Below are 18,315 nucleotides of genomic sequence, written 5' to 3' on the forward strand. Positions count from 1 at the left end.
AAGACCCACTGGAGAAGGAAAGGGCAACCCACTCCAGTACTCTTGCCTGGAGAATCCCATGCACAGAGGAACTTGGCGGGCTACAGTCCTTGAGGTTGCAAAGTCAGACACAACTGAAGTGACATAGCACAGCACAGAGACCTGGGTGGATGCCCAGCTCCTCTGTGATCACACTCAGCCCTGTGCTCGGTGAGTCTGCCTGGGCACAGACACCCTGGTGCTCTACACACGGCCGGCTGTTCTGAGTCATCGTCGGCACTGCCCTCTGCCTTCCCTGGGAAAAGACTCATTTGGCCACAGTGCCAGATGACAGGGTCCCTTCCTCTCTTGCAGGCTACACTGCCATTGCAATGACCCTTCTCTGGACGACCCCATCCCCCAGGAGTATGCCCTGTTCCTCTGCCCCATGGGTCCCCTGCTGGACAAGCTTCAAGAGTTCTGGAGAGAGAGCAGGCGGCAGTGCGCCAAGAACAGAGCCCACGAGGTCTTCCCTCATATAACGCTCTGTGACTTCTTCACGGTGAGTTGGCCCAAGGCACATTTAATTCTTCTTAACATAGCGGCTGAGTCATTTCCTGCAATAACTAGGTGGTGATGGCGCAAAACTAAGGGGTTTGTTTTCATAGAGTGGTCCACAGCAGTGATGTTTGCGTGAGATAGCCTTTACTTCCTCATCTTCATCTGGTCAACTCCTATTCATCCTTCAGAACCCAACTCATATATCCTCTCCCTTTTCAAGTTTTCCGCACCTCCCCAGGCAGGCTTCCCTGATGGTTCAGTGGTAAAGAATCCACCTGCAATGTAGGAGAAGCAGGTTTGATCCCTGGGTCGGGAAGATCCCCTGGAGAAGGAAATAGAAACCCATTCCAGTATTCTTGCCTAGAAAATCCCATGGACAGAAGAGTCGGATGGGCTACTGTCCACGGGGTTGTAAAAGAATCAATGACTAAGCAGCAGCAGCTCTCCAGCTGGAAGCATTGTGCGCTCTGTGCTCCCACCATCCCTTTGTTCTCTAACTAGTGGCTCTTCCCCTGTTGCATGGCAATGTGTCTGATGCAACTTGGCATCCCTCACTGGACTGAAATCCTCAAGGGAGGGAGGAGACTTTGCTCACTATTGTGCCCACAGAGACTAGCAAGTGCCTCAGCCTGAGTGGGGGCTTCACAAACCTGTGATGGGTCAATTAATGAACAGATTGGCCAGCCACAGATGCAGGACTTCTTCCTGTCCTGGGGACCAGCTCTCTGACTCAGAAGAGGTCAGAGAGGCCATTCTACAGGCTTCCTGGGAAGGTGAGTAGTACCTGGACTGCTCAAAGACAAGAGCGAAGCACGAGAATGAGAGGAGGGAAAGATACCACTGGAGCTCCTGACAAGAAAAACGTAGAGAGGGCACACTCCGCACCATCCTGGCTCTGCTGTCAGCAAACTCTCAGCGTCCCACTGGGGCCCAAGGAGTCCTTTGTTACAGGCTCCTCTGCATTACACAGAAAGGGAGCTGCAAACCTGTGCAGGATGGTTTCCAGAAGATGCCCAGGAGAAGCAGTGCCTCCCAGAGCCTCTGATAAACACCCTTATTTGCCATGGGGTGAGGAGAGATTCCCAGGTTTTGAATCCAGAAGAGTCCCAGGTAAGCTGGGTGAGTTGGTCACCCTGCTGGGACATCACTAGCATTTGTGATGCCAGCGACTGTGTTCCTTTATGGCTTGTCCTGGGACTCATCAGGGAAAGGAGTGGCAACTAAGCAAGCCCTGAACATGACCTTAGAAATGGATGTGCCTGGTCATGACCACCGGGAAGCTGACCTGGGGCTCCAGCTCCTCCTCACAGCCCACTGAGGCATGGGCACACGTGCACACACACACGCATCACACACACAGTTCCCTTCTCCCAAGAGAGCTGCCCCGCTTTCCCCCACCCTGCCCTAGAGGCTGAGGGTCCTTTTCTGGCAGAAGAGTGTAACAGGAATTCACTCTTTGTCTGATTTTAAGAACATACAGCCACCAAATGGTGGCGTCAACTACAGCTCTGTGTATAACGTGGCTCCATGCTCCAAGGTGACATGCTTGAGGCCAAGAAATACATGTGAAGAGATGTTCATCCACGTGGCGGTTATGAGTTGAGTGCCCTGTGGGTATATCCCATGCCTTCCAGGTCTGCAAAGGCTGCAAAGATATGGCAGGGGTGAATTTAGTGAGCTCCTGGTTAGTGGGGAGCTGTGGGTGTGTGTTAACAATGATAAGGTTCACAGCTCAGAAAGCAAGGGAGGCTATGGGAAACCCAGGGGGAGCCTGCTGCTGGGGAGAGGAGGGATCAGCCAGCTCCCCATGGGGGTCGCTGTGTTGGGGTTCACTGGGGTGCCCCATGGCCTCATGGAGTCTTCCTCACTGAGCCAGGAGCTGTGTGGCCAGAGAGTGGGTGTGTGGGTGACAGTGGGGATTGATGGGGAGCTTATAAGCCAAGACCACATCTGAGGAGACCCATGTAGACAAGGATGGTTCGATCACTGGCCAAGTGAGAGGCCTGCTGCCCAGTCTGAAGGCCAGCAGCCAAGGAATAGGCTACAACCCTCCTCAGTAGGTTACGTTCTGATCAGCGCACCCCAGGGCTGCCTCAGTGGAGCCTACAGGAACCCCCAGAAGCCAACAATGCAGTGCTGAGCATAGCTGTGCTCCATGGGAGTGGGACAGGGGCTCAGGATGCAGTATGGGGGGTGCTGGGTCAACTCGAGAAGGAGCGAAGGACGAAGTTCAAGGGACCCAGGGTTTCCTGCCTGGGCACTTAGAGGCTATTCCATTCCAATAAGAGCTTGACCTGAATTGCCTAAGGAACTGGGGACCAGATACATCATCCCAAACACCGGGACCAGGCAAATTGTGTTACAGTGTCGTGAGCAGAAAGGAGGATCCCACAGTTCTCAGGCTCTGCCTGGTTCTCATCAGTTAAGGTAACAGGTGACCGTCCTGTCTCTGTCCCTCAGTGCGAGGACCAGAAGGTGGAGTATCTATACGAGGCACTGAAGAGAGCCGGGGACAGGACCCTGCACGCATTCCCCTCAGCCTTGCCTCTGGTTCTCCACTCTTCCATCAGCTACCTGGGCTTCTTTGTGAACGACAGCCCCGCAGACATCATCCGGGAATTTGCTGTGATGTTCGCCACAGAAGCCTCCATCTTGGCAGGTAGGCAGCCCTGGGCGGTGGTGCGCACAGAGCCCTGGTTTACAGAAGGGAGTCCCTTTGCACCTGGGGCTGGGTTCACCACACTCGGATGCTGGGTGGAGCCCAGGGCAGCAGGAGTGAGGCTGTTCCCCAGTGCAGTGATGGTCAGCCTGAGGGCTAGTCTGATGGCAGGACACGGGGGTGTCTGCACCATCACCAGGCCACTTCCCCCCGACCTGGCCCTTTACGGGCAACAACTATGACTTAGCCTTAGCCTTAGCCTGAGGCTTAACAATTACCTAGAACCTCCATGAAATCCCAGAATGTCCTTCAGAAACCTGAGTAAAGTAAGTTAGACAGAGAAAGACAAACACCATATGATACTGCTGATCTGTGGAATCTGAGAAAAAAAAAAAAAGGCACAAATGACCATATTTACAAAGCAGAAATAGAGTCACAGATGTAGAAAACAAACCTATGGTTACCAAGAAGGGGAAGGGATGAACTGGGTAATGGGGATTGACATATACACACTGCTCCATATAAAATAGATAACTAGTAAGAACCTGCTGTATAGTATGGGACTTCCCATGTGACTCAGTGGTTAGCAGGAGATGCAGGCTCAATCCCAAGGTTGGGGAGATTCCCTGGAGGTAGAAAAGGCAACCCACTCCAGTGTTCTTGCCTGGGAAATCCCATGGGCGGAGGAGCCTGATGTGCTAAAGTCCATGGAGTTACTATAAGAGTTGGACACAACTCAGCGACTAAACAAGTGTAGCACCGGGAACCTACTCGATACTCTATAATGACCTATATGGGAAAAGAATCTGAAAAGAATGGATACATGTACCTGCATAACTGACTGACTTTGGACTTTCCAACCAGTCCACCCTAAAGGAAATCAGTCCTGAGTATTCACTGGAAGGACTGATGCCGAAGCTGAAACGCCAATAACTTTGGCGACCTGATGTGAAGAACTGACTCATTGGAAAAGACCCTGATGCTGGGAAAGATTGAAGGCAGGAGGAGAAGGGGACGACAGAGGATGAGACGGTTGGATGGCATCACCGACTCAACGGACATGAGTTTGAGCAAACTTTGGGAGATGATGAAAGACAGGGAAGCCTGGCGTGCTGCAGTCCTTGGAGTCGCAGAGAGTTGGACACGATGGAGCAACTGAACTGAACTGAACTGATATGCCAAAAAATTTTAATTTTTAAGAAAAGTGAGCAAATAGAAAGACTCCGAGCAAGCAGAGGGCTCTTCTCTAAGTGAGAATAGACTTGTTGCATTGATGACGTTTTTCCAAACACTCAGCTGCTGGGAAATGGCCCCAGGGGGTCATTGTGCAGCGATGTGATGATGGGGATTGTAGGCTGGCGTGCCTCCCCCAGCCCCACATCCCACCTGGGACACCTGTCCTCAAGGGGCCAGTGCTGTGTGTAAAACACAAGTCCTAGTTGATTTCTTGAAATTTTTTAGGTATGAGCATAGTCAAGCCTCCTTGGCCTCTTGGTAGGGGGATGGAGTCTAGGTGCATTACCTAGACTGACTTTGAGAATCAGCCAAATTCCCTTTTCTCAACCAGCAGCCCTGGTCTGGGGACTGGGGCTCCAGCTGGGGTTTAGTGGGAAGCATTCTGGACTTGAGCTCAGGTGTGAATTTTCCCTCATTCCTGGTTGGTGATGTGACCCTGAATCATGTCTTCTGACCCTTGAGTCATCTTTCTTTTCGAATGACTGGGCCCACCCTTCAAAGAGTGCAACCTGTCTGGGAACGTCCTCGTGGTCCTGGAACACAGAGGTGCTCAGCACTGCTGTGTTTGCTGTGTCTGAGACTCAGACAGACCATGGCGCCCTGATGGGAGGACCCCCCTCTGCCCTCAAGACGGGTATGAATTTCGATCCTGGCCACATGAATGGTTTCATCAATCCCAGATTTCCACCCAGAGGCTGGCTTGGCAAGTCTGAGATCACGTGTTCTAGATAGATATAAACTTAGCCATGCCTTGAGGAGCACGCAGTTGCTCAGTGTCTGACCCTTTGCAACCCCACGGACTGTAGTCCACCTGACTTCGGCATCCATGGGATTTTCTAGACAAGAATACTGGAGCGAGTTGCCATTTGTGAGGAGCGGTCTCCTTTATGTAAACCTGAGTTCAGATGACGACTCTGGTGTCCCCTTGTCTCTAAAAGGATGACGTGGCTCTTACCAGGCTGCAATGTGTCAGCTGCCAGCCTTCACACAGAACCAGTGCCTCACTTACTTCCACAGCCCCCTGCTCCCGACTAGAAGTGACTCCCAATGCCCACTCATTTTAACAGTGGAGTGACCAAGGGCCGTGAAGGGCTGTGACCCGCCCGAGGTCACTATCTTGAGTTGAAAAGTGTCCCCTAGAATTCACATCTCCCAAAACCTCCAAAAAGGACTTTCTTTGGAAATAGGGTCTTTGTAGATGTAAGTAGTTGAGGTCACACTAGTGTAGGACAGGCCCTAAATCCAGTGACCAGTGTCCTTGTGAGACGAGAAAACACAGGGACACAGAAGAGAGGCCAGGCATTGAAGTGAGGCGGCAATGAACCAAGGAGCTGGAGGAAACAAGGGGACACCCTCCCTGAGAGCCTTCAGAGGGGGTGGCCCTCGACACCTTGGTTTTGGATTTCCAGCTCCAGAACCATGAGAACAAATCTCCATTGTTTTAAGCCTCCCAGTGTGTGGTCATTTGTGACATCAGCCCAGGAAACCGACAGAGTCCTCAAGCACCCAGTGAGTGTTAAAGCTGGCCCTGGAGTCCAGCCCTCTCCTGCTCCACCTGGGTCTCCTGCTGACTGGCCCCACATCCTGCGAGAGCTGGTTTTGACCCCCTGTCCATCACCCAACCCTGAGCTGGTTCTGCTCTGCTCTCCATGGCCGCTGCCCCGGGCCTGACCCTAATGGGTCGGGAGGGGTCAGTCACAGCTCCAGGAGGCCTCGCTGGCATGTGTGTCCCTGCCCAGGGCACAGTCCTCAGGGGCATGGGCCATGGAGAGAAGATACACAAGTGCCCATTCAGAAGGCCAGTGACTCAGTGATCTCTCGGATGACTACCATGCCTGGCCCTTCCCAGGCCGTGCTGACTCACCCGCGGCAAGACAGCCCTCCCCGCCACAGCTGGAACACCTGAGAAAAGGAATTTCCCTGCCGCCCACACATTCTCTTATTTCAGGCACGTCAACCCCCGCTACTTGCGGCATGGAGACCTCAGCGGTTTCTCTTTTGCTACCAAAGGCTCAGACAGAGGATAAAGACGTTGGTGGGGCCGCCAAGTCTGGGCTCCAGGAAGTGCGTCATTGACGTTGCTTGGTTGAGGACAGGTCCTTGTGTGCCGCTCAGTGTGGCCCGTGGGTAACTAATATCCGGGCTTCTCAGGAGGCACTAGTGGTTAGGAACCCGCCTGCCAATGCAGGAGTCGTAAGAGACGCAGGTTCGATCCCTGGGTTGGGAAGATCCCCTGGAGGAGGGCATGGCAACCCACTCCAGTGTTCTTGCCTGGAGAATCCCCTGGACAGAGGAGCTACAGTCCACAGGGTCGTACACAGTCGACAAGACTGAAGCAGCTGAGCATGCGAGCATGCATGCAACTCATATCCACTGCAAGTCTCTGGGGGACCTTACAGTTAAGAGGCTGGTGTCCCGGGCCAGCCCAGCAATCCTCACCTTCAGGTTGTCGCTGTTGAAACTGAAGCTGAGTCAGACCAAGACGCTCCCAAAGGTCACCTGCCAAATGGGGCAGGTGGATCTAAAGTCAGGTCTATCTGCTTCCCAAGTCTGTGTGGTTCCACTGATCACCGCCTCCCCAGAACAGAGCTGCTTTGTGACCTGGCTGAAATCAGATCCTGGCTGCTTCAGGGACACCACCACCCACTGACCTGAGGGCCTTGGAATGAGGACCAGGAGAGCTGGGGCCCAGGATACAGAGATCACTCAAAAAGGCCAGCGCCTGGCCACTCCAAAGTCTTCCTGCTTCACAAAGCCAGCTGGATATGAGAGGTGCTGGGGTGTCTTCTTCCAGAGACTTGGCAACAGAACAAAAGGCCACCAAGTAACATGTGCATCCCAGGGGACGAGGGAGATTTGAATCAATTGTTGGAGCAATTAGCTTGCAAATTGATAGACACCCCCCCCCCAGGCATGTCCCCCTAAACCTGTGTCTCTGCTGTCTCTGCTCACCTGCTTCCTGGTCAGATGTGCACGCTCCCAGCCATCTCCGTCACAAACTGACCTCCATGCAGCGGCCCATCTGGGCCGAGTCCTCGCCTTGTCGGGGAAGCACTGGTGCAGGGGCAGGGGTGGGGATGGGCAGAGATAGGAAGACCCTGTGTAAAGGAATTTGCACCGCCACCCTGGTCACGTAACCGCCCTGGACGGGGAGCCCTGGGCATGTGGTGCAGCCATCTAGGTCAAGGTGCCCGTGTGCCTCCTTTCACAGACTGCACGGTGAAGCCTTGCACCAAGCAGCTGCATCTCACCCTGGCCCACAAGTTCTACCCTCACCACCAGAGGACGCTGGAGCAGCTGGCCAGAGCCATCAACCCCGGCCACAGCTGCCAGTGGACAGCCGCGCTCTACTCCCGGGACATGCGCTTCGTACACTACCAGGTGGGTGAGCCCAGGCAGGTGGCTGGACTGGGCCCCCTAGCCTGGGATCCGGTGAGCGGCTGCCTGCCTGACACAGCCCTGACCCCAAGAGCCCTTGGCTGGAGGTATCTCAGTAGAAGGAAGAATTTGAATCCCTTCTTGAAAATCATTTTGTTGCCTGCGTTTTGGAATTAACATTCTTTAGTTTATGAGTTGCAGACATCCAGAAATTTGGAAGGGAAAGAAGGAACATTTCTGGTATTAAAAGTGGACTGTTGCAAAGATTTATGAATACATTATGTTGGCTATTAATTTGTTTAAATAGTGACTTGAGTGAAGGCTCAGTCCAGGACTCCCTCCCTGCATGACTGGTATTAAAAATGGACTGTTGCAAAGATTTATGAATGCATTATGTTGCTTATTAATTTGTTTAAATGATGCCTCAGTGATTTAGTGACGCCTCAGTCCAGGACTTCCTCCCTGTGGAATTGATTGGTTTAGAAGGTTTTGTTATACTCCTTTTCAGACCCATGGAACAAGTATGAATCCACTGTGTTCCTTCACGTGGGAGAAGCTGTAAATAACCTCACTCCAATGGGGGCGAGTGTGACATCTGGTTATGCTTTGAGATTTTTCATATAAGAAATAAGTAAACAGAGATAGATAGGTAAGTAGGTAGACAGATAAATAGATAGGTATAGATAGATAATTGATACAGGATAGACAGGTAGGCAATGGCAGCCCACTCCAGTACTCTTGCCTGGCAAATCCCATGGACGGAGGAGCCTGGTAGGCTGCAGTCCCTGGGGTCACTAGGAGTCGGACACGACTGAGTGACTTCACTTTCACTGTTCACTTTCATGCATTGGAGAAGGAAATGGCAACCCACTCCAGTGTTCTTGCCTGGAGAATCCCAGGGACAGGGGAGCCTGGTAGGCTGCCGTCTATGGGGTCGCACAGAGTTGGACACGACTGAAGTGACTTAGCAGCAGCATCAGACAGGTAGGTAGATGTTTAGTAGATGATGAATAGATAGATAATAGATACAGAAATATAGATGATAGGTAGATGATTGGTAGATGTTAGATAGATGATAGATGGGTGGCCCTAATGGTAAAGAATTGCCTGCCAATGCAGGAGATTCAGGTTTGATCCCTGGGTCAGGAAGATTCCCCCAGAGAAGGAAATGGCTACCCACTTTTGTATTCTTGCCTGGAGAATCCCGTGAAAAGAGCCTGGCAAGCTACCACCCACAGGGTCACAGAGAGTGGGACATGACTGAGTGAGCACAAATACAGATACCTTGGTAGATAGATGAGAGAGACAGAGACATGACAGGTGGATACCAATACCCATTTCTAAGTCTCTCCAAAGAAGTCTGTGCATCCTTTGTTCACATTCCACTATCATCAGCCAAAGGCTTGGGTGTGTCCTAGAGACACAGAACCCGCCCTTACTCGAGACCTGAAGACTCCCTCCTCCTTTCCAGACCCTGCGGGTCCTGTTCCAGTACAAACCCCAGAATGTGGATGAGTTGACGCTCAGCCCCGGGGACTACATCTTTGTGGACCCCACGCAGCAGGAGGAAGCCAGCGAGGGCTGGGTGATCGGGATCTCGCAGCGGACGGGCTGCCGGGGCTTCCTGCCGGAGAACTACACAGAGCGAGCCAGCGAGTGTGACACCTGGGTGAGACACAGGTGAGTGCCGCCCCCGCCCCACAGCCCACACATCTCTCCTGCAGTCAGAGAGTGTCTGTCTGGAAAGAGTGTTCACAGCGCTTGTATGCTTCTAGATCATTCCACCATCGATGAAATGGCCTGCTCCGGGCTGGCAGCATTATCCCTGTAGGTATCTGGTAAATGTCTTGACCGATTCATGGCTTTTCACTGAAAACATTCAGAAGACATCAGTTACTCTATAAAACTTTTCTGAGACCATAATCCCCAAAGGACTACAAAATACACTTCCTTATTCTGAGCCTGAAAAATTATGGAAGCATGCAAGTACTGTGGAAGAGATAATTAAATTGAAAATAAGCATCTGAACTCAACTATGATACACCCATACAATAGAATACTTGAGGTTTTTAAAAATGATCACAAAGAGGTATTTATGCACTGATATAAAAAAATACAAGGTAAATTGCAGAAGAATGTGTATAGGGTAGTACTTACTGTGGGGAACAGATGAATTAAAACATGATCATCTGTACTCACATATGTTTATGCAAAGGCAAAACGATAGGATACTGAAAGAGGAACTCCCCAGGTGAGTAGGTGCCCAATATGCTACTGGAGATCAGTGGAGAAATAACTCCAGAAAGAATGAAGGGATGGAGCCAAAGCAAAAACAATACCCGGTTGTGGATGTGACTGGTGATAGAAGCAAGGTCCGATGCTGTAAAGAGAAATATTGCATAGGAACCTGGAATGTCAGGTCCATAAATCAAGGCAAATTGGAAGTGGTCAAATAAGAGATGACAAGAGTGAACTTCGACATTCTAGGAATCAGCAAACTAAAATGGACTGGGATGAGTGAATTTAACTCAGATGACTATTATATCTACTACTGTGGGCAGGAATCCCTTAGAAGAAATGGAGTAGCCATCATGGTCAACAAAAGAGTCCGAAATGCAGTACTTGGATGCAATCTCAAAAATGGCAGAATGATCTCTGTCTCCAAAGCAAACCATTCAATATCACAGTAATCCAAGTCTATGCCCCAACCAGTAATGCTGAAGAAGCTGAAGTTGAATGGTTCTATGAAGACCTATAAGACCTTTTAGAACTAACACCCCCAAAAAGATGTCCTTTTCATTATAGGGGACTGGAATGCAAAAGTAGGAAGTTAAGAAACACCTGGGGTAACAGGCAAATTTGGCCTTGGAATACGGAATGAAGCAGGGCAAAGGCTAACAGAGTTTTGCCAAGAAAACACACGGTCATAGCAAACACCCTCTTCCAACAACACAGGAGAAGACTCTACACATGGACATCACCAGATGGTCAACACCAAAATCAGATTGATTATATTCTTTGCAGCCAAAGATAGAGAAACTCTATACAGTCAACAAAAACAAAACCAGGAGCTGACTGTGGCTTAGATCATGAACTTATTGCCAAATTCAGGCTTAAACTGAAGAAAGTAGGGAAAATCACTAGACCATTCAGGTATGACCTAAATCAAATCCCTTATGATTATACAGTGGAAGTGAGAAATAGATTTAAGGGACTAGATCTGATAGATATAGTGCCTGATGAACTATGGAATGAGGTTCGTGACATTGTATAGGAGACAGGGATCAAGACCATCCTTGTGGAAAAGAAATGCAAAAAAGCAAAATGGCTGTCTGGGGAGGCCTTACAAATAGCTGTGAAAAGAAGAGAAGTAAAAATTTGCAAAGGAGAAAAGAAAAGATATAAGCATCTGAATGCAGAGTTCCAAAGAATAGCAAGGAGAGATAAGAAAGCCTTCCTCAGCAATCAATGCAAAGAAATAGAGGAAAACAACAGAATGGGAAAGACTAGAGATCTCTTCAAGAAAATTAGAGATATCAAGGGAACATTTCATGCAAAGATGGGCTCGATAAAGGACAGAAATGGTATGGACCTAATAGAAGCAGAAGATATTAAGAAGAGGTGGCGAGAATACACAGAAGAACTGTACAAAAAAGATCTTCATTACCCAGATAATCACGATGGTGTGTTCACTCACCTAGCGCCAGACATCCTGGAATGTGAAGTCAAGTGGGCCTTAGAAAGCATCACTAAGAACAAAGCTAGTGGAGGTGATGGAATTCCAGTTGAGCTATTTCAAATCCTGAAAGATGATGCTGTGAAAGTGCTGCACTCAATATGCCAGCAAATTTGGAAAACTCAGCAGTGGCCACACGACTGGAAAAGGTCAGTTTTCATTCCAATCCCAAAGAACTGAGCAATGCCAAAGAATGCTCAAGTACCACACAATTGCACTCATCTCACATGCTAGTAAAGTAATTCTCCAAGCCAGGCTTCAGCAATACGTGAACCGTGAACTTCCAGATGTTCAAGCTGGTTTTAGAAAAAGCAGAGGAACCAGAGATCAAATTGCCAACATCAGCTGGATCATTGAAAACAGAAGAGAGTTTCAGAAAAACATCTATTTCTGCTTTATTGACTATGCCAAAGCCTTTGACTATGTGGATCACAATAAACTGTGGAAAATTCTGAAAGAGATGGGAATACCAGACCACCTGACCTGCCTCTTGAGAAACCTATATGCAGGTCAGGAAGCAACAGTTAGAACTGGACATGGAACAACAGGCTGGTTCCAAATAGGAAAAGGAGTACGTCAAGGCTGTATATTGTCACCCTGCTTATTTCACTTATATGCAGAGTACATCATGAGAAACGCTGGACTGGATGAAACACAAGCTGGAATCAAGATTGCCAGGAGAAATATCAATAAACTCAGATATACAGACACCATCCTTATGGCAGAAAGTGAAGAGGAACTAAAAAGCCTCTTGATGCAAGTGAAAGAGGAGAGTGAAAAAGTTGGCTTAAAGCTCAACATTCAGAAAATGAAGATCATGGCATCTGGTCCCATCACTTCATGGGAAATAGATGAGGAAACAGTGGAAACTGTCAGACTTTATTTTGGGGGGCTCCAAAATCACTGCAGAGGGTGATTGCAGCCATGAAATTAAAAGACGCTTGCTCCTTGGAAGAAAAGTTATGACCAACCTAGATAGCATATTCAAAAGCAGAGACATTACTTTGCCAACAAATGTCCATCTAGTCAAGGCTATGGTTTTTCCAGTGGTCATGTATGAATGTGAGAATTGGACTATGATGAAAACTGAATGCCAAATAATTGATGCTTTTGAACTGTGGTGTTGGAGAAGACTCTTGAGAGTCCCTTGGACTGCAAGGAGATCCAACCAGTCCATCCTAAAGGAGATCAGTCCTGGGTGTTCATTGGAAGGAATGATGCTAAAGCTGAAACTTCAATACTTTGGCCACCTCATGTGAAGAGTTGACTCATTGGAAAAGACTCTGATGCTAGGAGGGATTGGGGGCAGGAGGAGAAGGGGACGACCAAGGATGAGATGGCTGGATGGCATCACCGACTCGATGGACATGAGTTTGAGTGAACTCCGGGAGTTGATGATGGACAGGGAAGGCTGGCGTGCTACTATTCATGGGGTCGCAAAGAGTCGGACATGACTGAGTGACTGAACTGAACTGACCTCAACTGATGCCTAAAAGATCCCTGGAAGGGAAAAACCTCTAGAAACTTCCAACAGAGCTACCCTGCAGGGTTGAAGGTGGAGTTGGGAGAATGGTCTTTTATGTCTCTACAACTGCATAATTTTTAAAATTTTTGAAACTTAGAAATGCATTGCTTCTTCAAAATGTAAGTAATCAATTTTAAGTTTAAAGAAAAAAATATAAAGAAGTTGGGTCAAAGGGAGAGAAGTCAGACAAGCCTGGGGCCAACTTTGTACCCACCATGCAAGCTGTGGGACTCAGGCTCCAAGCCCTCCCACACCCAACAGGACACAACTTCCACAAAACCATCACAGTCATACCGGGCACAAGGACACCAGTCATTCCAGAGAAGCACAATTTTTTGTATGTGGCTAAGGCCATGGGTCCAGTAGCCAGAACAAAATCACAGCACGTTGGTACCACGAGGGACTGCAGAGATAACTGGCTACATCATCCTCTCTGAGAGGTGAGAATACTTGGGCCCAGGGAGCTGGAGGGGCCAATTCATCATGCAACTAAGGAACCACTTGGTTCCTCGTAGAACCAGTTCAGCCAGTCCATTTAAGGAGTAACAGGCAGAAGATGCTGCTTCCACCCTAACTGACCATCTGAGGTCCAGGAGGCATGGGCTTCCGTCTGGCTCCTGTCTTTAGCAAGTCTTCCAGTCCCTGCTCAGGACAAAAGAGCTTCACTGGCACCAGGCAACTGGCAAGCTGGATGTTGCTAGAACTCTGCTGCAAAGACTCTATAGAAAATGAGTTTATGGTTGTTACATTTTTCATCTTACAGTTAATCTGTCAGTCACCTGCCACCAAAACAACCATTCCAGCTTTTAGGCTGGACATTTCTGGGACTACTCCTTCTAGAAGCAAGTTTCCTTTAGAAGTGAATAAGTATTAATAAGAATCACAGCAAAAGAAGAGAAAACTGAGTGTTGAGCTGAGCTGTGGGTATCTGATGACCGTGTTTTGGAAGCTCCCCATTCATGCTGGGGAAGACACATGGCAAACAGTGGCCTCTGATCATGGCTCAGAAAGGCAGAGACCCAGCTCTGCTGTCAGACTCAGGTGTCCTGGCTACGTATTTTAAAACGGCCAAAAGTGTACTTTATTAAACGTTCAGAGCTTTTTAATCAGAAACCGGCCCCAGAATGTCAGGACACACCGTTAATTGCTTAAGCAGAAATTAAGAAATAGCAGTTCAGTGACACTGTCCCAAGGCTACCTTGGCCACGGGCAGACACATTGTTGTTCAGACAGTGGATAAATATCTTGGAAAGTGTCAGCACAGAATTCACACTTGGCACCTGCAACCCAAGCAGGAAAAGTTTTCCTGCACCAGTGGCCCATCTCCAATACGACAATTCAGTCTTTGTGCCAACAGTTCAGTGTCTCTGGATTCACTTGGCCACAAAATGACCATTACTTTGTCCATTACTTTGAAGAAAAAGATCAGATGGAGTTCATACATGAATCACAGCAGTTCTCAACCCTCCGTGGAAAAGGAGGATGTAGTGTAACTGTCAAACAAGGAGCTGGGAATATTAGAGCTCAGAGAACACATCCTCTCTGAGCCAGGATGAGAGTCCCAACCTGGAAGCAATACACGCCCGTAAGTTTCCAAAACCACAGAGCAAGTTGGTGGCAAGTAGCTCAGAAGTTATAAAGGTGTTGTCATGAGCTGCACTGGGTCCCCAAAATTCATATGTTGACATCCTAATCCCCCACGTCTCACAATGTGACTATATTTGGAGATGAGTCTTTAAAGTGGTGAAAAAGTGAAGTCGCTCAGTTGTGTCCGACTCTCTGTGGCCCCAGGGACTGTAGCCTACCAAGCTCCTCCGTCCATGGGATTTTCCAGGCAAGAGTACTGGAATGGGTTGCCATTTCCTTCTCCAGGGGATCTTCCAGACCCAGGGATCGAATCTGGGTTTCCTACATTGTAGGCAGACGCTTTACCGTCTGAGTCACCAGGGAAATTCTTTAAAGAGGTGATTGAGGTAAAAGGCGATCTCAAGGATGAGCCCTGATCCGTCTGACTGGTGTCCTTATATGAAGAGTAAGAGATAAGGACACAAACAGACACGGAGAAGGATGCTCACACCTGGACACAGGGAGATGGCCATCCACACACCCAGGAGACAGGCCTCGGGGGGCCAGCCTCGACCACACCTCAGCCTTGGGCTCTCAACCTCCAGACTGTGGTTCCTCACTCTGGCATCTCTGGAAGACACGCTGGGACACAGTCCACACAACCCACAAATGGCAGCTTTGCCCCTGGTAAAAGTCAGGGAGAATTTAAACGCATCTATCTCTATGGTGTAAGTTAAGCATTAAGTAGATTTCTGAGGTTTAAGAGAAAAACAGAAATATCGAAATGCTACGTTCTTTCCTTTTTCCTCTCATTGCCAACATCCCCGTCATAATCTAGGTTGTATTTCATTTGACAGACTAGCAAAAAAAATTCAATTTTTCTCTCTGACTATAAACGTCACAGATGTTATTTATAGATAATGCCGCTTCACTACCTGCCCTGTGGGCCACAAGCAGGGTGTGTAGCGGTCGGCGGCGGGGGGGGCCCACCTCACCCTCAGGAAGGGGAAACCAATCAGCGTTTCCTGTATCAATGTGAGGCTCTACAAATACTGAGAGCGTGTTCGCTTGAAGGGGGAAACGTCAATGGTCTGAGTACGTGGATCGTGTTCTCATCTGCTTACCACCAGCTAAAGCCCTAAATGCTGTAAGAATACGAGCCAAGTAAATCTATTTAACCTGAACCCCTCCCGTAGGATTTACCGCTCGAGACAGGAGAAATAACACAGAAACAGAAGGTACAACTCACAGACGACTTCAGAAATGCTTTCACTACGCTGAAACCCCACGTGGGCACTGAGTGTATGGCGGTGAGGATGAAAGAAGGGTGACCAAGCCCATGGGCCCCTGAGATGCAGAAGAAATGGCCCCACTCCCAGCTCAGGACCCGGTGAGGGTCTCGGGATGCAGGCCTGGGAGCCATCAGCCTCACAAGAACTAGAGGGCTTGGGGCCTCTCTGAGAGAGAAAGGAAACCATTTACCAATAGGCTGAATAAGTAGAAACACACCAGGTTCACGATGGAGCAAGATGAATCCTGTCAGAGTCATTTCCAAGTTTAGTGAAGTACCTTCTAGGGCAATCCCAACGGGGTCATTTGTTGGAACTTCACTGAATGTGTGAAAAATTTATCTGGGAGAATAAACAGGAGAGAAGAGCTGAGAACACTTTGGGAAACAAAAGTGATGAGAAGAGACATCTACCTTACCAGATATTAAAAGCATGTTATAGATCTATGATACGGTACTGATGAGGGAGAGAGAACAGATGGCAGAGCAGGAGGCCTGGTATATTAGGGGTTCCTATCTGATGGGTGCATCAGAAACAGGAGAATAGATGGGTATAAAATAGGTGGTATTCTGTATGATCATATAGCACACACCAAGTCGAGTTAAACAGAAAATGAAAATTATTTTTAAATATAAGGCAAAAAAAAAATAGAAGGAAGTTTAAATGATGGTATTTCTGATTTCTGGACTGGGTAGAGTTTGAAAACAGAGAAGCCATGGAACATGTCTTAAGTGAGATGTAACAGAGCCAAGTCTCTAGGGGTCGTCAGAGCCGGGGACGCTCGGTCTGGGATCAGACGGTGAAGAAGCAACCTGTGATGCAAAAGTTCAACCCCTGAGTCAGTAAGATTTCCTGGAGGAGGAAATGGCACCCCACTCCAGTACTCTTGCCTGAAGAATCCCAGGGACAGAGGAGCCTGGCGTGCTGCAGTCCACGGGGTCGCTAAGAGTCGGCACCACTGAATGACCAAGCACAGCACTGCCTCTTTGGAGCAGTCTCTCAGAGCTATCTAAGGTGCTGTCTCCTGGGCTGCAGACTCCATCTTTAATAATGATTATTAAATGCTTACATTGTAAGCCTTCTCTATGTTAAAATCATAAACAAAACTACAATTTAAACAGCAAGGTGATAATGCTTTTCAGAAAGTAAATAGTAATAAAGACGATGCTCCCTTACCACTCACTCACGTGAGAGGACTGTCAGCCTCCTTCTCGCCCACCATGAATCCCAGACACTCTGCTCACCAGCTGCCTGGTGACTGACTTTTTCATCTAGTCCACAGGCCACCTACTGCATTCTTCACTCCTATCCGCTACGAGAGGTGAACATTGGGAGAATGTCCCCAACTCTGGTCACCTGCAGCCTCTGGGCCACTTACCCTTCTCCCCTCCTCACACTGTGGTGCTTGGGCCCAGCTCCTAGCTGAGGGTGCCCATTCGTAGTGTGTTTTATTGCACACCTCCTGGGCATCCTGCATCCTCCAAGGGCATTGTACCAGCATCATCTGTCCTCATGCGACCCTCCCCAGTGGCTCCCACCAGCAGACAAAGATGCTGTCATCTTAAAATCAAGCACAAGTTCTCTTTTTACCCTGTTTTCCTCTCCAGCTACTGTTCATTTCTTTGCTCTGAATGTCTATGTCTTTTGCTTGACCCTGTTTGAAACTTGCCCACATGCTATAAAGCAGCCTACAGGCCCCATGAGTGTAACTGGTATAACTAGTTATATACTTATACTCCAGTATAACTAGTCCTCCCCTCACAATCACCAGGACCCAGGTTCAGGTCCAGTAAGAAAGGGAACCGAGAGATGACTGTGGGTCATTCTTGTGTGTGTGCACACTCAGTTGCTTCAGTCTTGTCCAACTTTGTGTCACCCCATGGACGGTAGCCCGCCAGGCTCCTCTGTCCATGGGATTTCCAAGGCACGAATACTGGAGTGGATTGCCCTGCCCTGCTCCAGGGGATCTTCCTGACCCAGGGACCAAACCCATGTCTCTTGCATCTCCTACTTTAGCAGGCAGGTTCTTTACCACCAGCGCCACCTGGCAAGCCCAGATCATTCTTACATACAGTTTGAAAAGATGACCTTCCCTTTATAGGCTGAGTTTCCCCTGGGGGAACCTGGCAGTTTCTTGTCATTGGAGGATTTCCACGGCCATTGGCTCTTAGTTCCTCTTTCACGCTGCTCCTCTGGCCCCTACCCTGTCCTCTACCTCGGCACCACCACCCGCTGGCCTTCTGGGCTTCTCACAGCTCTTGTGTGCCCTTGGTGGTCCTCAGAGCTCCCAAGCAACTGCCCACCCAGGGCAGCTTTCTTGATCCCCTGGGCAAGCAGCCGCCTCCACCCTGTCTGCAACTGCTTGGGTACTGAGTTTGCCCACCTGCCCACTTGTGCATGGGTGCCT

At 49.1% G+C, this 18,315-nt stretch overlaps 1 protein-coding gene across 1 annotated transcript in view; it reads left to right on the forward strand.

Annotated features, from left to right (window-relative positions):
* UBASH3A (ubiquitin associated and SH3 domain containing A) overlaps positions 1 to 18,315 on the forward strand; it is a 39,890-nt gene that overhangs the window by 6,443 nt on the left and 15,132 nt on the right. The window contains exons 3-6 of the mRNA XM_018051698.1: positions 334 to 520; positions 2,980 to 3,178; positions 7,626 to 7,795; positions 9,264 to 9,472. Coding sequence (XP_017907187.1) covers positions 334 to 520; positions 2,980 to 3,178; positions 7,626 to 7,795; positions 9,264 to 9,472 — 765 coding nt within the window. The remainder of the gene's footprint in view (positions 1 to 333; positions 521 to 2,979; positions 3,179 to 7,625; positions 7,796 to 9,263; positions 9,473 to 18,315) is intronic.

Source organism: Capra hircus, chromosome 1 (genome assembly GCF_001704415.2).
Source record: "Capra hircus breed San Clemente chromosome 1, ASM170441v1, whole genome shotgun sequence".
NCBI classification, from domain to species: domain Eukaryota; kingdom Metazoa; phylum Chordata; class Mammalia; order Artiodactyla; family Bovidae; genus Capra; species Capra hircus.